Here is a 23,382-nt window from a genome sequence, read left to right on the forward strand (position 1 = left end):
CACACACACACACACACACACACACACACACACACACAATCACCTATTGTCCGCAGAGAGATGAATCTGAGGTCTCTCTCTGTGGCAGACAGTGGCAGGCTTGCTCGGTGAATACTGCTCATTAACAAGATAGAGACAGAAGGACAACGCTGTGTAGCTTGGCCTTTGTCTGTGATCAAAACGCATTCCCTCAACTCTATGCTTTACACAAAACCACATATTATTCAGCTTTTACCTTCAGCAAATACAATCCAGTGACGTAGAGCCTATTGTAATGACTTAAGAAGAATAAAGATGCATTATTATAACAAAGGGAGCATTGTTTACCTGGATATAGCAGTGGCCTGAATAGACTGGGTGAGGAGTCAGTTTGAGAAATTACTGTCATGAACAAAAGGCCTTTTTATTAACATGAAGCCCTTGTCAAGGTTCTTTCTGTGTTTTCAAAACATTGCCATGAGTGGTGATGATTCTTTTTGTTGCTTGATAACAGTAGATCTGCTCTAGATTGGAGTGGATTGTGAAAATAAACAGGTTAGAATGCAGGTATTTAGAATAGTTCTCTACACAAAGAGCTATAAAATGATGTGGAAAAGAAAAATGTCTGAAAGGTAGACGCTCATCATCACCACACAGACAGACAGACAATCATATATTTAAGATATTTTTATTTTAGTTTACATATTTTATTAGCCTGCCATATTGTTTTATAATCATTATCCAGTAATTTATCTCTGCTTTTGGCATCCTGTAAAACTAGAGAATTAGAACTATTACAAAGGAGAATTACTCATCTAGTAAATAAAAATGCACTGAAATATCAGCATGGTAGCAGGCAGCAACAGCTTTAAAAAGCAATAATCGTACTAGTCCCATATAATTTTTACTGCTGATGTGTGAATTATTTTGGAATTTAAATTTTTGTAGTCTCTATCAAAGCATTTTTATTTGTTTGGTGATGTGAGACTGGTAACATGTTACCTGAATGGTGCAGTTAACTGAGCATATAACTGTAGTTGGGATATGATGGATATTATATTAAAAGTGGCCAGATAGAGGAAATGTCAAAGGAGGAAAGAAACAGAAAAAAAACAGAGGATAGGAGGATGAGTTGGGAACCAGAGTGTCACACGGATGAGATTGAAGTGTCGGAAGGCAGCTGGATTCAATCAGACTGTGTCAGGAGAGGATGCAGAGATGAGAAAGAAGGGGTGATTAAAAATGAGAGAAAAAAAGTTCTTAAACTTGGCATATGACTGTATTTGTCAAATTTAGTCACTATTTGACAGCATGCATTTTCTGTATGATTCTCAGCTCAGTAGCTATCTTGTTTCTTAGTCCTGAGAGTAAATCACACAACACTTAATAAACTACATACGGTGCTAAGAGAATGCCAGTGTGTGCACAGTACACACATTGGGAAATTCAAGCAAAGGCTGATGTTCAAAATATTCAAATGTGACTGATAGTGTTATCTTACATGTTAAATAAGATGTGTTGTAAGGTTGGCCATAATGTGAAATAAATGTGATACTGTGTGACAACAAATGAAATAACAGCATAAACAAAAACACAATATCCATATTTCCACACTGAAATGTGATATTACCACTCCTCTGTGCTGCTGATGTGCATCTGCCTAAAGATGATGAAATCATTATTGTGTGCATGGGTGTGTGCGCACAAATGTTTGCGTATATATGTGTGTGTGTGTGTGTGTGTGTGCTGCTTTCCAATCTGGATCCCTGGACGCACACGTGCACAGGCCTCTCTCCTCCAATTCACCTCTATTACTAGCTATAATCCCATTTCACACTCTATCGATCCCCAAAACTGTTGTTCACCGGAACCAGCAGCAAACACTGGCATTTCTCCCCATCATTTCACCACCATTGTTCTTTATTACACAAAGAAGCCCCCCTTTGTCTCAGAGCAAACTCAGCCCACTGAAATATGAATTATAAATGTATGGCTAATAAAAGAGGGGGGGGGTGAGAGAGAGAAGGGGAGAGAGCTGGAGATAGAGAGAAGTGGTTGGTAGAAACATCAGAGAAAATGACTCCTTTACAAGAGTCTATTGATCAGTTTCTATCAAAGGGGGATGTCAGACATGAGATTACCTGGCAGTTTGAGCATTAGGTGCCGTGTGTTATAGCCCCAGGCCCTTGTACCGCTGCCAGAGGATTGTAAATAAAGCGAAGAGGAGAGAGCAAGAGGGGAGTGTGTTGGGGTGTATGTGTGTGTGAGTTTTAGATTCTATGTGTGTATGTAAGTCTTTGTCTTTGTGAGTTTTCACTGTTGTGTGCATACAATTTTTTTTGTTGTGGTGTATTTGTGTTCATGAGGGTGTGCAGCTGTGTGCCTGCACCTTGTGGCTTATACCCAAAAGCAGTGTTGCAAGCCCATGAAACTTCATAAAGAGAGAGAAAGAGTCTTGGGAGGCTTTGGGACGCCTCTCGGGAGCACCTTAGCCCGCTACGAATCCCCCAACAAAGCCAAAGGAAGCCCCTATGAAGCCTTATGAAGCTTTTATGAGGGCCAGGCAGGGCCATGCCTAGCCCCAACCACTGATTCAGGGTTAGCTGGGTTTTCATCCTTCTCATGTTATAGGTTAGCTGTGAGAGCAGGGTAATCTGACTGCAGATCTGTGATTATAGGCTGATGCTGTATGATGGGCTTTGAAGCTCATATGAAGGTGTTGAGAGGGAGAGATTGAGAGAGAGTTAGATTATGGACTAATGTCATACCTTAAGTTGTGAAGCCAGTATAAAAGGGTCAAGAAAGTGAGAGAGTGAGGTACCCAAGATCTTAGATTGTCATAACTTAACTTAACTTAAGAGCACAAACCTCACAGTATGGAATCCTCTGTGGATCCTCGTTTACTGTGGAAAATTTTGTTAGTATTTGGTCATCAATCCCTACCAAGCTAAACACCTGGTGTATGTGTTTTGTTTTCTATGTCTTTGTGTCTGTTTTTACATTTTTAGAATTTTTTATATTTGTGTGTGTTTCAAGTATGTGTGTTTGTACGTGTGCATATACCTCGGCCTATGTGTTTTTAGGTGCACATAGGACAGTTTGTATAAATAGTCAGTCTATGCAGCTGCTCTCTCTGTGGCCTCCTCTGGCTGCAGGTGTCACTGAGGTCACCTCGAACCTAATGCCGTGAAAGCAAACTTGATTCCCTCTTTCAAGTTTTCGCATCTCTGCTTTATTGATTATTGAGAGTCATATCAAACTTTCACCTTGAGATTCATAAAAAAGCCAGGGTTGGGCGCATACATGCACATACACACACGAATAAAAGTGTTTGTGCATCGTTGAATATTTAGCAATTCCAGTTGCAGCTTCAATTTTCCTAGGGCTTCAGTTTAAACAGTTTGGATGCTGCAAAACCATGAATTAATCATGGTTTTATTAAATGTAGATTTTCTTCTCTGTATTTCTTCCTTTCTGGTGTTGGTTTTAGCTTCCTCCTATTCAATCTGTCCCACTACTACCATCACAGCATGGTGCGTGGCCCTAAAAGCATTACAGCAATACACTAAACATTTCTCTATTTCTATTTCACACACTCAAATACACATGCACACCCACAAAGCCAAGGTCCATCCTGTAAATATTCAATACACACACACACACATACTCAGGAGCGCACACACCTCTACATATTCAGTGCACACACCTTCTCAATATTCACAAGCCTTGGCCACCGATGGCTGACAGTTTATGTTATATTCAATGAATACTGAATTTAGTGAAAAGGTTTTAAGAGCTATGAAGAAACATTGACTCACAAAACAGCATACAGAACAAAAAAAGGGGGAAAGGAAGCAAATCCTAAATTTTAAATTCAAACTGAAAAGGGCCTGCAAAAGCAAACCTTACCAAGGAGCCTGACTAGTGGTTTATTTTGCATCCGCTCGATGTGCTAAACTACTAAGTGTAGGACAATGGGGTTTTATTGCATGTAGTCGGAAAGACAGCTGAAAAGGGAATGTGATTGAAGGGCTACAGAGTATGAGCTTAAGTGGCCTGCTCAAGGTAAAGAGTGCCATCTATTGACGAGGTCGGGGAGCACTTCTTTTGTGTCTCAACAAAAGAGCTGTTGCCCCATGTAAGTGTAAGCAGTGCAATACGTTCACTCCTTCCTTTTCTGCCTCTGAAAGGCATTTTGTGCCTCTTCTTTGGTGGAGTTCTTCATTTTGCTTTGAAGGTGACACGCAGTTCATATTTTTCCACTCATGCTGAACTTGACAAGAATCAATAATCACCCCTGTGTATGCATGTATTGTAAATCATTCCACTAACCTCGGTCTGCTGGAAGATGTGAAGGACTGTGGAAATCTTTACTCATGTTCCATACTTCTTTCTTTAAATACAATGACAACAAAATAAACTCAGCCTGAAGAACTATCTGAGACAATTTTATATTTCGATTTGTAAAATGTATTTTTTTCTGTTGCATGGCAATTTGAATTAGGTCTACTCTCTAATGGATCTTAACCAAGAGAATCTGAAGTGAACTGTTGCTCTTTATCTCACACTTTCTTTCTCTGTCTCTCCTGCTCAGTGGAGGATTTGGCAGCCCATGCAGAGGAAGCGAGGCGGATGGAGGGGTGTCTGAATGAGGGAAAGCTAGCAGAGGAGAAAATAAGGTAAGAAGGGAGAGAGGGAAAGAAGCTTCCTCTGTTATCCCATTTCCCATCGTCCCCTGTGTAAGCTCAGTAATCAAAAACATGTAGCTTTTTTATGTGCGGCGTACAGTAGGCTGTTTAACTGAACATGTGTTGAACAGAACACCCCTAAACTCTAAATGTGTACATTGCTGAGAGTGTACAAAGCAAAATGACTGACGGTGAGGTTTATCAGACATTAAATGTTAATTTCTAAGGATTTTAAGACCACAGCATGTCAACTGAAAATGACGGATGATTTCTGCTCTTTCGAAATATCAAAATGTGTATTGATGGGACACAGTAGATAAGCAGATGCTAGGTCATGGAGTTCAGAGTTCAGAGGTGAAACCCCTGGTTGACCCCTGTGTGTCACCAGAGCTGCGGTGATGACATCAGCAAGCATGTATCACCCAGTGGAGAGTGTGTTTGTGTGTTTCTGTTTGTGCGCACATAGTTGTGGTTGTGGCTTTGGCTTCGACATGACCTCACTGCAACGGTCTCCGTCTCAGGGAGTTTCTTGGTTAAGTTGAGCCATGGAACATTTTCCTTGTCAACCGACAATTTAAAACTCGGCAAGGAGACTTTATAGGTTACATTCTGAATTATTGCATTTTATTACATTTAAACCAATTTTAGGTACTGGATGGTAAAACAATCGCTGTGTCTGCATATTATATCCATTTGCAGAATCATGCTGTTTACTGTTAACCCAGTATTATCTAATAACTGCAAAGACATGAAAGGTTTTTAAGCAACAACACCCTACTAATGGCTTCCATCTGTGCTGTGGGAAATCCCCTCCTTTCTCCACAGGATGCCTCGTCTTTCTTTTCTTTCTTTCTCTCGCTCTGTTCATCCTATCATGTGTTCTCTCCGTGGACCAATCTATCAGGCATTGTCTTTCCTTTTTGTTTTGGCTGTTCTGATTCTGCCTCAGCTTTTAATACCACTGAATCACTCTTGTAGTATCAATTTTAACTTCACTTTTCACTTAATATGTGTGTTAAGAAAAAGGCACATAGTCAACTATAATTTATTTTTGATAATATACTGTAGAATTTATGGAGATTTTTATGAATCATTTAATAGTCATTTGAAAAGATGTTTAAAATTGTCAAGTTGTTGCTGGTTGTACCTTCTTATACCATTTTATGATGAATACTTTCACTTTGACTTCTTTATTAAAACAAAAAAATATAGTGAGTCCAGCTGGGAATCTATGTTGCATGTCAGTATCCATCTCTCACACGCAGAAATACCTCATCTGAGTTGAAACTATTTATCAATTGGTCAAAAATTTTTAATATTTGAAGTTAAACATTACGGACAATTTTTTAAGTATTAATCTGCGGTCCCAGCTTCTCAGACGTGAATATCTGGTGGTTGCCTCTGTCTTCTAAATATAGTAAATCTGAGTACCTTTGGTTTTTGGACTGTTGGTTCGACGAAACCTGAAATTTGAAAAAAATTACTTTTGGTTTTGGAAAACTGCAATTCACTGTTTTCTGACTTATAAACAAAGTGATGAGATTAATCGAAAATAAAAATAAGTCACAGTAGCAACCACAAAATAAGTAGTATCTACTGTAACTTGTGGCCATTGTTCTGATCATTTAATGATAACTGTAATAATAACAAATGATGTATAGAGTGAGAGTGGTAAATATTGAACTGTATATTTGGTGTAGTTTGTTGGTATTTTTGGATGTGTCAATTTAATACAAGTAAAAACCTATAATCAAATGCTGACTTAGTGGTGTTTCCCTGTGTAGTCATTCTTTTTTGAAACTGTAAAATCTATAATATTCTAAATTCAGATCACCCAAAACGTTTGCCTGTAAAGGTACTATTCATACACTTTTAATTTCTCATTTTCATATTTGTTAATTGATGTGTGGGTCAAGAGTGGGGCTGGTTTGTTTTGGTCTGTGTATGAGTGTGAACGGGGTTGATAGGAGTGTTGAGGCTCAGTGAGCGGCCGAAGCGCGGCTGTGGAGGGAGGTTTGTGGAAATGGTAATCATTTGTCGTATTGATCCTGCTGTAGCCAGGGCAGCTGGCACACACAAACTCACTCACACGCATGTACACAGACACTAACTGACTCACATACACACAGACGCACAGTTGCGTGGCAGGAATAGACCCTTTCATATTGATCCCCTTCACATTCCCTTAGCTCGGCTGCCACACACACTCACATATACATACACATACACACACATACTCACACACTCACACATAATCTACATTAAACACTCCTACAAATCTGGATTTTCAAGAAATTTGATATTGGAATAAAATACTTTATATGTGTTTTGTTTTCAGGAACATTTATGGTAATAATGAATGTGAAACTCATCTTAAGATTGAAATAATATTTTAAAATGCATCTAAAATGTTTGGTTGACAATTAATGAGTGACAGAGTTTTATTAAATCCTAACCTTATATTAGTATATTGTATAAGAAGTTCTAATGTTTTGTTTGTGCGTGCAGGTCAATGGCTATGAAGCTGGAGACAGAAGTGGCAGAGCTCAGGAAGAACCTTCAACAGGCTGTCAATCAGAAACTCAAGGCAGAGAGAGTGAAACAAGATGCACAGGACCAGGTAAATAAATACACAGCAGACCTGAGTGACACAGCCTTGGCAAATAATTTGGAGTGTTTGTTTAAAGTAGCTCGGAGCACTGCAAGGATGAGGTGTTTGTCATCTGAACTATTGAGACGCTCTCTGTACTCACAGAAAGCTATACCAGTTTTACAACTTCATATCATTTAAATGTTATTATCTACTCCTGCCAGTTAGCATATTGATTTTAGTTGCTGACCCTACCCATGTCAGATGGTTAAATATTGTGAGCCAGGTCTACTGTACTATATAAACAAGAATATTAATACACATAAGTTGAGGTTTCCTCTCCTCTCCTCTCCTCTCCTCTCCTCTCCTCCAATGCCCTCCAAGGTCTTCCTCTCCTCTCCTTCCTTCCTCTTCTCTCTCCTGCCCCGCTCACACCCACCCTACCTTTTTGATGATTAGTGGCATATATCCGGTGCTACAGCCTGGATTATCTTGTCCAAGAGAGGGAGGGGTGTATGCGGGACCTAAACCTGGCAAGGTGATTTGGAGCGTTAATTCCTGGGAGTAATATTCCCTGATATTCCCTAATGTTCTGGCTGGAAGCGTGGGGGAATCTCTGGGGAGAGCGGTTGTCAGAGCTGAGCCGCCGCTGTACAAAGGCAGAATGGATAATTAAGGGTAAAGCCAGGATGGGGAAGTGATGTTCATTTAGATTCGACAAACTTTGAATTCAGTCGAAAGCTTCCATGCACCATGGTGCTCTCTTGGATCTTGATTTTGCATTTTGTTCAATGTCCTCTTAAAGTTACTCCTTTTCTTTCTTCCTGTCCGCCTTTGTTTCTTTCTCTCTCTTTCTGATCTCCTGCTGACTTTCTGCCTTTCCCTCTCTTTCTTACCCATGTGTTTCTCTCTCCATGTCTTTCTCTTTCAGACGCTCCCCCTCACCTTACTCTCTTTTTCCTTCTGTCGTTGTGAATAATGCAGCTCACATAGCACGGCTCTCCTTTTTTCTCTTAACATTAGTACACCAGGGTTTAACAATAGTGATTGCCCAGGGCCAGTAAGACACTGACTTAGGCCAGTTGATTGGTCAGTCAGTAGCCAAGCCAGAGCTCGCAGAGAGTTCATCTCTTTCTGAACTGCTGAAAATCCTTTCATCTCTGCCTTTGCTGTGCGACTGGCCATCTTTTCTGTTGTACAATTTCTGATCAAACATATTGCATGATATGTCAGTTAGTCAGGGGTCTGTCAAATCAGAGTCTTGCATGAAGTAGACATGGCAACGGCTACCAGTGTATGAATTATGAAACATAAAGTAAAGGTCTGTTTCTTTGGTATTTGAAGTAACAATTTGCCTGAACTGAAATGGGGTGATTACATTGATGTTATGGGTGCTATGAATGTCAGAATATTAATGAGCGCATATATATATATATATATATATACACATACACATACACATACATATATCTTATAAAACATAAGATTACACCACTGGTCAGCCGGCTAAGTCTTGGCGTTCCTCACTGGCTGTTGCACTTTCAAATTGATTTTGCACAACACTTTCTATCAGGGGGGCGTTTACAGCCTCCAGTGTCACCAACTTAGCTCATTTGTCGCTAGAGACTTTTCAAAAAAGCACAAAGTGACAAATCTTGACTTTTTAGACAAACCTTGGCTACTTTCCATGGAATAGAGTCGCTAGCAGCAGTTAAGTGGGCCGGAAATATCCGGAACAGACACCTTTGATTAATAAGTACACAAATCTGAGTGTCTTACCAGAAAGCAAGACAGATGATCAAACGCGCGCGCACACACACACACACACACACACACACACACACACACACACACAAACACAGCCAGGAGAGAAGCCCCTCTGGCAGATCATCACACAAGGTGATGGTCTTTTTAACATTGTTACAGAGGAAGTGCTCTTCCAGGAAAACATAAAAAGCGCTACATTATAAATTCATATTATTATAAAGATCAGCTCTACCTGTGAGAAAAAAGAACAGAGGAGCAGACCGGCAGAGAAATGCGCTTCTGCTGTGAATAGCCAGGCTACTGGTTGCACAACACAGAGTCGGACTGGTCACTATTTCAAACTTGTTCCATTGCCTGTAAGAAACAGAGAAAGATATAAATGAGATCAGCTTTATTGGAAATTTGGCTGTAATAAAATGCTGTGTATGTGAGCACACAGAGTAGCAGAGAAGCAAACAGATCAAGGGCTGAAACCAGCTGACACTAGGTAGAATGCAAATAAGACACAATGATGTCAGTCGTTTACAGTGGCTCCACAACAGTTTTTAACTATGTCTTCAATTTTGCACATTGACCGTACTCAGTCCAGCCACATACTTGGTTTTGACCAAGTCTTGTTTGATGTAATCATATCCTCAATGAGTTTTACTGAAAGTCAGTAAACAGCCCTTTGTTGGAAACAATTAATTATTTTTGATTCTTGAACCATCTTCACTATTTGAAGGCAATCTCCGGATCCTGTTTTCTCGTTGTTAAAGACATAGTTTAATATTTTGGGGAATCTGCATATTCTCTTTCTTGCATACCACTCTCATATCTGTAAATATGAAGCTTGAGCAAGCATCAGTTTTTTTTAGCATAAAAACTGCAAGCTGTGGGAGACCACAAACCTGGCTCTGGTCAAAAGTAATAAAATGCACCTACCGTCACCTTTAAAGCTCACTAATTAACATTTTCTTATCTTGTTTGTTTAATCTGTGCAAAAACCATTTCAAATGTCCATATAAGTCAATTTCCAGTAACTTCTTTCACCACTATGAGGATCCCAGGCATCTGGCAGAGACTTCAGGAATTCACTGCTCCCAGCAGAGAAGTATAGGTTTTGACAGAACCAAGCTATTTGTTTCCCCCTGCTTACAGTCTTTATGCTAAGCTAACTGGCTTCAGGCTACATAGCCTTATATTTAACTGGCAAATATGAGAGTGGTATAGATTTTCTCATCTAACTCTCGGTAAGAAAATTAGGAGTCATATTTCCCAAAATGTGAAAGCACCTAGTCATCATGATACTAAATCACACACAAAACCTCCTATCAGGTTAATCGATTGACCATCTGCTGTAGATGAATTTAGAAACTTATCAGTGTCAGTCAAGGACTTCCAATCTCACATTTCTTTGGCTGATTTATGAAAAGCTTTAATTCATTATTGCATTCTGAAGACAGTAGGAATACAAGTTTTCATGTACAACATTTGATACTTGTTATTTTTAAAGCTTTTAAAATCCTTGCGTTACTATTTTTAAATGATTCAATCAATTTCATACTTTTTGTTTATTCGTCTCTTATTCGTTGTTTATTATGTCTGTAATTGTAGGAAACTGTTTCGGATAGTGTGTGTGTGTGTGTGTGTGTGTGTGTGTGTGTGTGTGTGTGTGTGTGTGTGTGTTTGCGCGCGCATATGTACTTATCTGTATGTCTGTGTGTGCAGTCGCTGGCTGGATCCTTTGCTATACACAATCCCTCACATTTCCCCTTTGCATACTTGCTGTCTTCCATCATCTCAACAACAGATGAGTTTTTCAATGAATTTGCCTCCAAACAGTGTTTAAACACCTGTGTGATGGCCGTTCTGACTATGAGTCCTTCATTAGGTCCCAATCTCTGTTATTGACTAGCAGAAGATGAATTATCCGCTGGTGAAAAAAATCAAAGGGTTTGAAATGGTAAATGGTACACTACAGTGGCCTATAGAGGAAATCTATATTACAAATTGCCTCAGTGCACAGTAGCTGAACCTCAGATAGCTCTGTCTTTTTCTGTGTGTATGTCTTTGTATGCAGGGTGTATGTGTGTGTTTGTAGTGTGTGTTTTATGCTGAATATTGTTTGTGTTTTCTGGGCCTTTTAAGTGTTTGATATGAGGAAAAGGATTTGCATGTTATCTGCTGGTCAACTTTATGCTTGCATGTATGCTTCTCAACACACACACACACACACACAAAACTTCACTCGATCCTGTCCCTCTGCATGAGTCCAGTTCAAATACAAGTAATGGTAAACATGAGGAATGTTTTTGTGACTGATCAGGATCAGATCATCGTTCTCTTCCTTTAACTCTCCCTCACTCTCTCTCTGCCACAGACGCACACACAATCATAGTCATTAGTTTGTTTACCTCAGCCTCTTTTAGCATGGAGTAAAAGGTTTTAAACAAATTTAATGAGAATTGCAGCAGAGTTTTCAGATAGCAAAAGTTTATGAGTGTGTTTGCCCATAAACTTTCTTTAGTTGCCCAAAATCTCTCAAACTATTGATGACATCCTATAGAAATACAATTAGACAGTAGCTTTTAATCACTGACTAAGACTGGTCCTCCCTTAAGTATCCTTGATCAAGACACTGAATCACAAACAGTTCCAAGACACTGGTTTATTCTGCACAATGGTTGGACATGTAGGTGGACAAAGTTACTTCAGTTTCACCTATTTTCTTCACCACTTCAGCAGTGATAGATGGCAATGTACTGTAGCTGTCTAACGTTGCTGTTATCTAATCATTTTGCGTAAGATGCACAAATGTACATCTTCACCTATAAGTGGCTGTGTGGGTGAACTTTTCAAACATGATGGAGTACTATTTTCATTTTGTTGATGCTAGAGAGAGTTGGTCTCTGGAACGCTCTTATCTGTTCATTGATCTCACTCATTATACCTGATTGAGGCCCGAAGCCTGGCCTAATTAGCTTAGAATGACCCGCACTAGATCACAGTTCTTACACATATACACACTCGCACAGGTTTGATGTTGGAGAAATGAGGACAGATAAATGAAGCTCATTTGTTTAGTTGATGAATCAAGAGACATGGACCAATTGTCTGACTGTTTAACCATAGAATGGACTTCGTATTTGTTCAATGTGTGTGTGCATGTGTGTCCTTGTGTCCCATCATTCTCCAACACAGCTCATTAAGCTACAGAGCTGTAATTCATTTGAGAGAAGAGATGAACAATCAAACAGACAAACTAACCACGTTTTCTTTTCTTTTTTTTTCTTCCTCTTCCTCTTCTTCCTCATGTTTTCTCTATAACTTTCTGTGTCCCTCTTAGCCACAATACACTGTCTTCCTTCACCAAAGAGGTTTTTATTGTTTCTGTATGTGGATACAGAATTATATTACTGTATTTTATGTTTCAGGTGGGTTTTTTTATGATATATAATTATATCGTTGTATTTTATGTTTCAGGGATAATTGATGCTGCCACTAAACAGCATTTCAAAGTTTGATTTGTCACATGCAAAGGCACAATGTACAGTAAGCAAAGCAGTGAAATGAGGGTTGGACTGAGCAGTGGAGCAGACTGTTTTTCAATATTATGAAAAATATTGCTTAGGCCCATGGCAGGAAATATTGAAATATTCAATGTTATTATATATCGGCCCAAGCCTGGTAGGAACTCAGTACAAAACCATGAAAAGTTGGTGTGAAAGGTTTGTGGCAGGGGCATATAAGGCATGATGAATCAAAGAATTGAAGTTCTTGTTTGCAAATTGTGTGCTCAAAATGTGTGTTTACTTTGTTAGTTCATTTCAGTTCACTTACCTGTGTTCTTGTGACCCTGGCCAAGGTTTGCGACACTTGAATGAAAATTAGTGAAAATTAGCTTTTGCAAATCACAAATGACACTGTTAACAGTATCAAATTCATAAAAGTAAGTAAGAATGCTATTATTATAATTATTCAAGGTTAACCTTCAATCATCTCACGCATGTTCACAGATTCAAGAGCTATGTAATGTCACCTTATTCAAAATCATTCTCTTTTCTCAGAACCAAAGAATAAAAACTAGTTAGCTTAAAGTGAAATGATTAATAACATAAAAAGGAAGCCTGAAAGTACAATTCTTTTCCATTTCAACATTTTGCCAAAAAAGCATGTTTTTTTTTTTCTTTTCTTATTTTGTGAGATTTTATTTTTAGTACATAGCTACATCATATCCTGATAACCCAACATCAATGAGGTTAACGCTGCTTTACTGTATTATAAAGTGTGTGTGTGTGGGGGGGGGGGGGGGTTTGTCCTACAAATCAATCATGCGTGGGGAAAATAATTAATTATATATAAACACCTTCCATACATATTCTTTTATTTTCCAACATTTTATTAAGGTATTGAAAAAGCAACTTGGAGAATGCAATGTGCAACCTGTATGTTAGAGCTATTCACAACAGGACTGGCTGTGTTTTCAAACTTGCTGCATCAGCTCATCACTAAACAAAACTGCAACAATAAAAACTTAAAATTGTTCTTTTGTGTTGCTGCTGTCAGCTAAGCACTGATGCAGGCTGGTCACCTGAACAACTAAATGCCTGCCAGTCAGCCAAATGGGAATCCCTCACATCCAGGATACATTTATAGCTTTCTATTGTTGGAGGTTTCCAATAAATACAGCATTCTTACAAGTTCCACGACATTGTCTGTGTCTTTTCTTCAGTAATCCTGCTGGACTAACACTTTGAAATTGAGTTACATCTAAGGCTGGGTATTCTCTGAAACGATATTAGTGTTGAATTTGGAGCAGTACCAAAATAGCACCGATGCACCGATGTTTTAATTAACAAAAGAAAGCAAACTTCTCAAAATTTAAATATCTAAAAACAATAATCCTTACAAGATATTTACCTTTTATAAAATACAGTCTGAAATTGTCAATATTATGATTTCATTTAGGAACTGTCTGATCAAAGCTACACTGTAAAGAAGATTATAAGGCTAAGTAAGCATTCAGTGTAGCTTTCTATGTTTGACAGTTTCTGATATTCGGTGCTCTGGACACATTTCGGTCCGCACCAAAACAAAACAAAAAAACAAACAAAAAAAAGTAGTTACAACTACAAGTTTTCTGTATAGAGTATATACTTACCACTCTAGATGGGGGAACTTCATCTAACTAAGAAGTGGCTGAAACTTACACGAAAGCTTCTAATGTAGTTGTGCTCATGCAGGCTAGATGCAAGATAGGGGACTTCAATAATGGCAGCCACTGATAAACAACCCAGCAGCATGCGTAGGAGAGTGTGTGATGAAAGGGCTCAGGGAAAAGGAGTCAGGCCATGCAGCAGCAGATGAAGGTAATTAAAGAAGCCATCATCAGCATCATTAATATGCTAGATCTGCTGTGGCCCACTGACTAGTCTAATGGAGAACATGTCATCATCGTCACCATTAGGGAGAGTGGGACACACACAAACACACGCACACATGGTCTTAATGTTGGGTCACGCCATGATTATCACCATTAAGCCTAGAGTGAGAAGACCTGCTTAGGAAACCTCATTCTCTCCTGCAATCGCACATGCACACATACAGTACACACACACAGACACACGCCTGTAGATCTTTAATTCAAACCCTGTGAGTGATAAGTATGCATATTTAAGTGATGTCAGGCCTGTTGGGTCTTTTAATTAGACAGAATGAATGAATGTTTTATAAAAACGTGTTTAACAATAAATGTGTTCATTAATTTGATGAGAGGATGTGCTCTGATGAGCTGAGTGGAACAGAGTAATGGCTCATATTCAGCTCCGCTGGTTTGATGGTGATGGTAGCAACAACCAGGCTGTTTTGCTCATCTTCATGTTACTCTCTTTACTCAGAAAAGTTAACTTTGACTTATGTTTATCCCATGAAGTTGGACGGTTTTGTCTCTTTTAGTGAAAATGCACCTTTGTCCTGTACAGCTAGTGTGCAATATGACACCAGTCCACAACTCCATGGAGAACAGAAAAGATGGAAAATCCATTAACTGTTAAAGTCACCCATCTTTTTTTACTCTTGTCTGCAGGTGCACTTTGTGGTTGCCGTGAAGGTAAATTCAGATGTAAAAGTTCAGAAAAAAAGATTGTGTAAGTTCACGAAGTCCATCTTGTATCTATTGTCAACGAAAAGTGTGGGCTGTGGACTGGACAACTCTGCCTTAGTTCGATAAAATATCAGAAAAAAAACATCAACATGATAACTACCGTTGAAGCAGCTGTACAGATTCCAAATGCTTCACCAGCTGTGCAGTGGTAAACTCATATTTTCTGGCATAGACCTGAAAGGACCAGCGGTATCACCAAACTTGATTATAAGTGTGTCCCAAATGCATTTTGTTGCCCCTTTTAGCCCCCATCATCTGGTAAAATATTTGTGCAACAAAACCAATCTAAATGTTAAGCAGGTATGCTACTTTACTCCTCCCCCCTCTTGCAATCGCACCTCCTTGTCCTCTTTCCTTTCTCTCTAAATGTCCCCCTCTCTCTCACACTCACACTCTCCCCCTCTTTCTCACACACCCTTTCACTGCCTCCCTTGACACTGTTGGAAACAGAATGACGGTGTGTAATTTAGTCCTAATCACAACATCAGACTTGCGCTGTGATTTACATCCCTCCACCAGCCGAGCCAGTCAGACAGTCAGGAGGGAGATGTTAATGTGAGACCACAGGTAATTACTGTCATTACAGCACGCCACAGATCCTGCCACTGTGTGCATGTGTGTGTGTGATTGTACAGTTGTGCATGTGGAGGTGTGTGCACATATATTGTGAGTATGGGGTTTTTGGGGGGTTTTTTGAAAGGTACAAATGAATATATATATATATATAGATAGATAATTAATATCGGTGTAGTAACCTGTGGTTTTGGCCATTAAGTTCTTATGCGTCAACGCATGAAACAAAACTTGTATGAAAGCAGAAACAGCAGGGGATTCACAATATTTATTCCATTGTTGATAAATGTAATTACAATTGATGCCCTGACTCAGTGTACTAAATAAAATGAATTTGCTTGATATGATTTCATTGTTCCTATAGTTTTTCTTCTTTTTTTATTTGTTGAAATGCAGCTATTCCTTAATCCAATTGTATTTAATAGTGAAATTCTTCATGTCATAAAATTTTAATCACTGATTATGTGTCACTGTGATCCTTACAACTTCCCTTCACATAGAAGAGCAAGAAGATCATTCTCTTCTTGAACTGCACCTTCTTTATTTCACATTATTTTGGCAAAAAACAAAAGTCACATGTCACATATTTGTTAGTATTAGACAAAGTGATGACCTTTTTGTTTTTTTATTGGACTAAAACTTTTTTGTTATCAAATCTTGTTTAACAAAAATAACAGACACCATGATGTACAGCATAAAACATACCATAACATAATAAGTACCTTACCCACAAAAATAAACCAAACTCAATTGAATTAAAAATTACACACACACACACACACACACACACAAATAGCAAACCCTCCACAGGACCTGTGGAACAGTTAGTGCAGACCTATTAGATGGATTTGATGTAGGTCAAATATGCAGCAGACAACAAGAGATCATGAAAAACAGAGAAATCACAATAGACCTTTCATTGCTTCGCCACTGACAGCCACATTTTCACATTCACCTCTTTAGCCCCATTTATATGAGCAGTTGATAACTCATGTAAATAATGTCAAGAAAGTTACAACCAATTGTCAGATGGTCAGAGTGTGTGAGGGCCTCCAATGTACCGCAATCATTTTCTGAGCAGCTTATTAAACCTGCAAGCACTATATGCTTCTAATATTCAGGGACCTGTAGTGAAGAAATATTGTTCAACAACTAAACTGGTATGGTTACAGGCACATTCTCTGATAAAAGTGCCGTCAGTTTAGAGACAACACTGGGGGGGGGGGGGGGGGGGCACACTCTCATGCCATGTGAAGAAATATGCCGGGACTCTTGAATGTACACAAGGTTCACGAAGCGTGATTTGTTGATCTGTGTCGGGGGTAGTAGTTGTCTGTGATTTGATTGAAGAAATGTTCATTCAATCTAATTTTCATGGCCAATAACTGTCTGGGCTTTGAACTGTGGAAATAATACCATTGGCTGGTCCTGTGAAATAAGAACTCAGAGTACTCAAATAGTTAAGGAGAGGACACTTTGGTCCATCTTTGATTTTCAGGTGGCTGTGTAGAGCAAGAAAAATTCAACTCCTATTTCTTGTGCGGTCTCCATCGCCTGAGTGAAGGCTTGTCGGTTGTTGACTGTATGGTTATTATAGCATGCACTGAATCTCACTCTCTTGCTGTCGATGACTGGTTCTTTCTTAGCGGCCCAAAGAATAGCTTGGCAGGTCGAATAACCTGGACATTGAAAAGAATAGTGTAGGTCCCGTCCCCGGTGATGCGACCCTTGTAGATCCTGTGGGCCCGCATGACCTCCAGCTGCTCAGCCTCGAGGGATGGGAACCGTTTTGTCAGTGAGCGAGTGAGATATTGCTAGGCATTAGACCCCTCAGCCCCCTCTTTGAAACCGATGACACAAATGTTGTAACTTTGAGTTGTCCTTCACAGAACTCTTTAGAGCCGAAATATAAGCTTTAATTAAGCCAATACTCCCTGAGAGCAAGGCCATTTCAGTCTGGATGGCGTTTAATTTGCTGTCAGTGCATTTACCCATTTCGTGAATCTGAGTGAGCCCGGGCTTTAGGTATTCACGTTGTTTCTCCATTAGCATGTCTACGGTGGTGTCAAGTAGCATGAGTTCCTTTGTTTGACTCCGTGGAGGTGCCACTTGCGCTGTTTTTCTACCTTGATCAAGTCCATTTCTGCCCTGAGCACCTGAAAATACTTTGACTGTCAGAAAAAAATCCAACTTAGTGGGCTAAACTAGTTGAAAACGGGGAAGTTAGGGCAAGCGCAAAGTGTGTAAGCTGCCATGGTCATGTAACTCTTGTTGACTGTCAGTTGATGTGATGCATCTAACACATGCGTCAGTATGTATTTGAAAACTGGTTTAGCATTTAGCAATATTTTTCATTTGGTATCCACATCTGATACCGTGGCAGATTTTATTAATACATTGCACATTTTCGTGCAAAAGCTTTTATTATATGCTGTTCTGTGAGTTGTTGGATGCATTCTGCTCATAGTGAATGTAACAAAATTGATCAACTGCTTAAACTGGTTAACCTTCGGCTCAGGGCTGATGTGGTGCAGACATTCAAGACTGGCTTCTGTTAGAAAAAATTGGAAGTAAAAGTTTTTGACCTCAGGCAACTAAAAGCATTCTATTTTCATTTAAACCATGTGGATGCACAAGCAGCAGCCCTCTAACGCATTTCTGTTTAATATATTGACACTATTCAATCATCAACAGTCACTACATCAACAGACAGACAGATACAAACAATTGATCTGTTTTATTTCTCATCTCGAATCCTCACTCCACTCTTTGCTCCTATTAGCTTCTTTTCTGTATTGTCTTGTTCCACTGAAGCCATTTGATGAGGAAATGAAGGGTAATTGTTTTCCATAATCACTTTTTTAATTAGTCAAGCATAGTGTTTTAGTTTTTTCATTGAGCTCTGCCTCAGCAGAATCCACTTTCATATTATCTTTGTGTTACATTTAACACTGCGGTGTTTTCCAGATCATCAACAGGAAAATAATTTGGTATTCATATTGTATTCAAAATACACATACAGGCATACACACATATGTACAAACTACATGATTCATTTCACACAGCAGTTGATATTTTGACATTTTAGGTTAATCATGTGATATTTTCGGATACTCAAATCATGGCCCACATATTGGAAACTTTCTTACATGTTTGCCCGAGTCTTTGTGCAATGATGGTATGGTATATCAAGGTGTTTCCATGGCGATAAGGGTAATGTGTCAGGGTCCCCAGAGTTTAGGTCTGGAAAGGTCCTGACTGATAAGCAGAATGAAAAAGTCAGCAGTTTGACAAGTGCTACCCCATTCCTGTTTTCACCCCAAACCAGTCTCCTCTCTCCAGTCTTGTCTTCAGGCTGATTCTGCTCTACCCCATCCTCCATTTTCCCTCTTTTGCACCTGCTTAATACCTCACCCTGCTATTTATACCTGCATCTGCAAATGCCACCTCTTTCATCTCCCATTATTCTCCATTTACTTAATTTTTCTCCTATTTTGCTGTTATACTCTTATTTATGACATTTATTGTCCCATCTTGAGCCATAGTTTTAATTTACGTTTCTATAATTCCTTTGGCTCCCCTCACCCCACATTTATGTCTGAGTGTGTGTGAATTTGTGTGTATAAACTTAAAAGTTACCTTAATGTGGAAAGGGAATTTGGTAGATGTTAATATTTTCCTTGAAAGAAAGCAATATTTTTAAGCTGTAAACCTCTGTCTTAAGTAAATTAAAACAATGATGGGGTGAATGTTCTTCATGCGCATTTTTAAAGATATGATTAACTAAGAGGAGCCTTCAAAAAATGTCATGCATAACCATTTAAACTGCAGTATAACTACTTATGTTACGGTAGATAATAGACTACTTGACTTTGTCCTGTAGGCAGAGACTCTCCGGTCAGAGTTGGAGGGGACACGGCCTGACAATGCAAAACTTCGCCATGAGAGCCAGCTACTCATGACCAATGTGAACCAATGGATTGCTGAACAAAAGTATGATCATACAATATGACATGTATCTATTTTCTTTTATTCATTTATTACATAGGTATATAATGAAATCATAAATAAGGAAATTAAATGCAAGTGTTTTTTTGTGTAACTTTGGGTTGATCGTGTGTGTAATGTTATTGTGAATATTATTTGCTCCAGTTTTGTTGTTTATTTTTCCAGAGATTTTATGTTTCATATTTTACATCCGTCACCCATAACCCCCCCATACATAAACACAATAAACACTCCAACATTTATTTTACAAAAAAATATTTCTTAGTTGCATTTATCATCTATTTTTTATTGTGGCAAAATATACTGTTCAACTTTCAGGTGTATATACAGTATCTCCTTAAAACTCTTATGGGGTGTAGTTTTAAAATTCACTGTTAGATTTTAGAAGTCTGTCTTTCTCTTACAGGGCTTACAACGAGAGCCTCACCGCCCAGATGAAGGCCCAAAACAAGTTGCTGCTCATTGTCACTGAGGAGAAACAGTGAGTATTTGTTTCAGAGTGAGATTTTTAGCTACACTAGTATATCAATTTTTGTTTGTGTGTGTCTCAGCACTGTGCAGTATATTTGTTTGCTAAAGATGACTAAAGATGGGGAAAAAAACACAGCTCAGCTAACTGCTACATCTGCAAACAAGGTCACCTTTCTCACCCGGAGAGAGCTGGTTATTATTGTGCATGTGTGTCTATGTATGAAATATGTGCATGTGTTGGTGTGTTCAGGTGGACTCTCTATACTCACACCTGACCTGTCTTTCTGCATGTCTGCATCATCATGACTCCCACAAACGCACACACACACGCACACACATGCACACACACGCACACACACGCACACATACAGTGCACACGCAGACTTGGGCGTGACATATTCTGCTTTCCAGAGATCAAAGTGGTCTAGCCGTCTTCTGTCATCCCGCCCTCCTGCGGTGCAATACCTCCCTCAGCCCCTCCCAGCAGCACCACAACTGTCTGTGTCTGACCCACCCCCCAACCCACCCCCTGTCTCTCTCTCTCTCCCTCTCTCTCTCTCTCTCTCTTTCAGCTTACATTGTGTGTGTGTGTGTGTGTGTGTGTGTGTGTGTGGGTGTTTAGTTCATATGATTTTGTTATGGTAACCTACAGCAATGGTAACAGTCTTTTTACATTTATACATAAGATACAAAAATACAGCAATTTCATGTTGTATAGTATTAAAAGATCTAAATAATCATCATCTAAATAATCATTTTTCATAGTTCTGGAGTTTGAGAATTGGTGGCATTACAAAATACTGAAAAAAATAGCCACAAGAATAAGTGAAAATTGGCAGCAGAAATATAGGATTTCATTATAATGGACCGCACTGTGTGTGTGTGTGTGTGTGTGTGTGTGTTTGTGTTTGTGTGTCAGAGATAATGTCGGAACTGCTAGTTAAAGGCTGTTCTGAAAAGAGAGACACACAGACACCACTGCAGTTGCATTGCAGAATATTTTGTCTGCCATGTTAACAAGAGTCTCTTGATGATAATAGGTGTCTGTCTTTTTCTGTGTGCCTCTCTATGTATATTTTTCTGCTTAACTCTGCCTCTGTATCTCCCTCGCTTTGTCAGACATCTTCAGGAGGCTAATGACACATTGAAGGTGGAGGTAAAAAGACTGAAAGAAGTGGAGGAGAAGAAGGAGAGAGACATGGAACGCTTCAAGGTGAACAAGTGCAGACTGGAAAAGCAATGAACTACAAATAGGAAGAGACAAAAGAGACTCGATCACAAACAGGTTTGTTTTTCATTTTATAATTGTTTGCAGGCCCAAATTCGAGACCGGGGCGTCTGGCAAGATGAGAGATCGTGAGTCATCTACATGCTTGTGTGTGTGTGTGTGTGTGTGTGTGTGTGTGTGTGTGTGTGTGTGTGTGTGTGTGTGTGTGTGTGTGTGTGTGTGTGTGTGTGTGTGTGAGTGTGTGTGAGCATGTGTGACCATACACACAGTGTAAGTGCATACATTTGTGTGCATCCACCAGCTGATCAGAGTTAAGCGTTCACATACAACAAAAGCGTTGCCCACCATGTTTCACTCTTTCACACACAATCTAGCCCGAACAAAGCTGATGATGATAATAACAGCAGGAGTGCCAAGTTGTGAATGAAACACCCCGTGGGCCCAGACACCTGTGTGTGTCTGTGTGTGCGTTTATGCGTGTGTGTGTGTTATGTCTCTCCTTGAATCTGAATACGTTATTCATGCTGGGCCTTTAACAATGATTACACTCCAATCAAGGGCCCATCCTCTCCTGCTTGCCACCCCCATGGCTGTCAAATAGCATTCATCAATAGAGGGGAGATATATTTATTATGTTCATTAAGGCAATGAAAATGAATGTGGCACAGATGGGATTGGGTGTAGGATGGAAGTGAGAAAGGAGGGAGTATTTGTGTGGGAGAGGGTGCTTGCGGGGGCACCTGCCTGCAACAGTGCTCCCCGTACCCCCAGTGTGACCCCCTAAGGTCTGCCTCATTAACAACCCCCCACCACCACCAACACCCACCCCCCACCCCCACCTCACCCTGTTTTACACACATGCACATAGTCATGTTGCACCCCTCCCCTAACGAACCACCAGGCATAGTTTCCAAAACGGATCAGATTTGTTTTGACTGGGGTAGGTTTCCAATGCTATTCAAAGCTGTCAGTCATTTTAATGATATCATTAAGGGGCCACGACAGAAAGATGAATCGCTTTTCTTTGTCTTTCCCTCATAATTGCGAACGAACGAGAGAGAGGGATAGAGCGAGAGAGGCAGTTCATATAGATGTATGCATAAGAGGGGTTTTGATTGAACGAATATAATAACATGGAATGAGATAAAAACAGTGAATGAAAGCCTCTTCCATAGTGTCTCCCCGTCCATTCTCTTTTACACTCTCCTATTTTCTTTATTATGAGGATTCCTAATTTATTTCATTTCATTATTGAACAATCCCCCCCCCAAACACACCTACCCAAAATGCCATATGTATGAAAATCATACATCTATAAGGCAACAGATGTGTCATGATATTTGCATGGCAGGCATATACATTCAGTGTATAAATCTCATTACTGGTGGCAAAGGGGATATCTTCGCAGTGTCTCTCCACTGTCACTATCACTGACAGCAATCAACACAGCATGAAGGTTTTGTCATTAGATATGCCTTTATTAAAGAAATTTATTATGATTATATGGCCTGCTGTTCCATAGCAGCTGGATTGTCACGGCTTCACATTGAGGTTGGCAGTTTGTACTAATATAAAGCCAGAAAGGTGATGAAAGGAGAAAGGAGAGGATGGAAATTTAGATAAACGAAAGAGACCTCTGTTATATTTAAGATGGAAAAGTGGTATGTTTAGGAACAAAATAAAGTGTGTGTCTGTTCATGTGACCGTTGTATGACCCTAACGGCCAAATAGACTCACTGCAAAAACGTTGCTGAGATTTAGTTGTTTAGCTGAAAAATAGTAGTAATAATAATTATAGTAGTGACATTTGAGAAAACAGTGTCACCACAGAGTCTAGTAGCTGCTCTCAATCTTTCAGTCATGTTACACATTTTCATTGACCATGAACAATACTTTTTATCATTAACAACTAAAACTGGTTGCAAATCCTAAT

General features: G+C 39.4%; 1 protein-coding gene across 1 annotated transcript in view; it reads left to right on the forward strand.

Annotated features, from left to right (window-relative positions):
- Positions 1–23,382, forward strand: part of LOC130160935 (myosin-11-like) — a 99,344-nt gene that overhangs the window by 66,875 nt on the left and 9,087 nt on the right. The window contains exons 17-22 of the mRNA XM_056363742.1: positions 4,574–4,658; positions 7,176–7,287; positions 19,626–19,735; positions 20,157–20,231; positions 21,341–21,434; positions 21,537–21,577. Of these exons, the coding sequence (XP_056219717.1) occupies positions 4,574–4,658; positions 7,176–7,287; positions 19,626–19,735; positions 20,157–20,231; positions 21,341–21,434; positions 21,537–21,577 (517 nt within the window). The remainder of the gene's footprint in view (positions 1–4,573; positions 4,659–7,175; positions 7,288–19,625; positions 19,736–20,156; positions 20,232–21,340; positions 21,435–21,536; positions 21,578–23,382) is intronic.

The sequence above is a fragment of the Seriola aureovittata genome, chromosome 20 (genome assembly GCF_021018895.1).
Source record: "Seriola aureovittata isolate HTS-2021-v1 ecotype China chromosome 20, ASM2101889v1, whole genome shotgun sequence".
Classification (NCBI taxonomy): Eukaryota; Metazoa; Chordata; class Actinopteri; order Carangiformes; family Carangidae; genus Seriola; species Seriola aureovittata.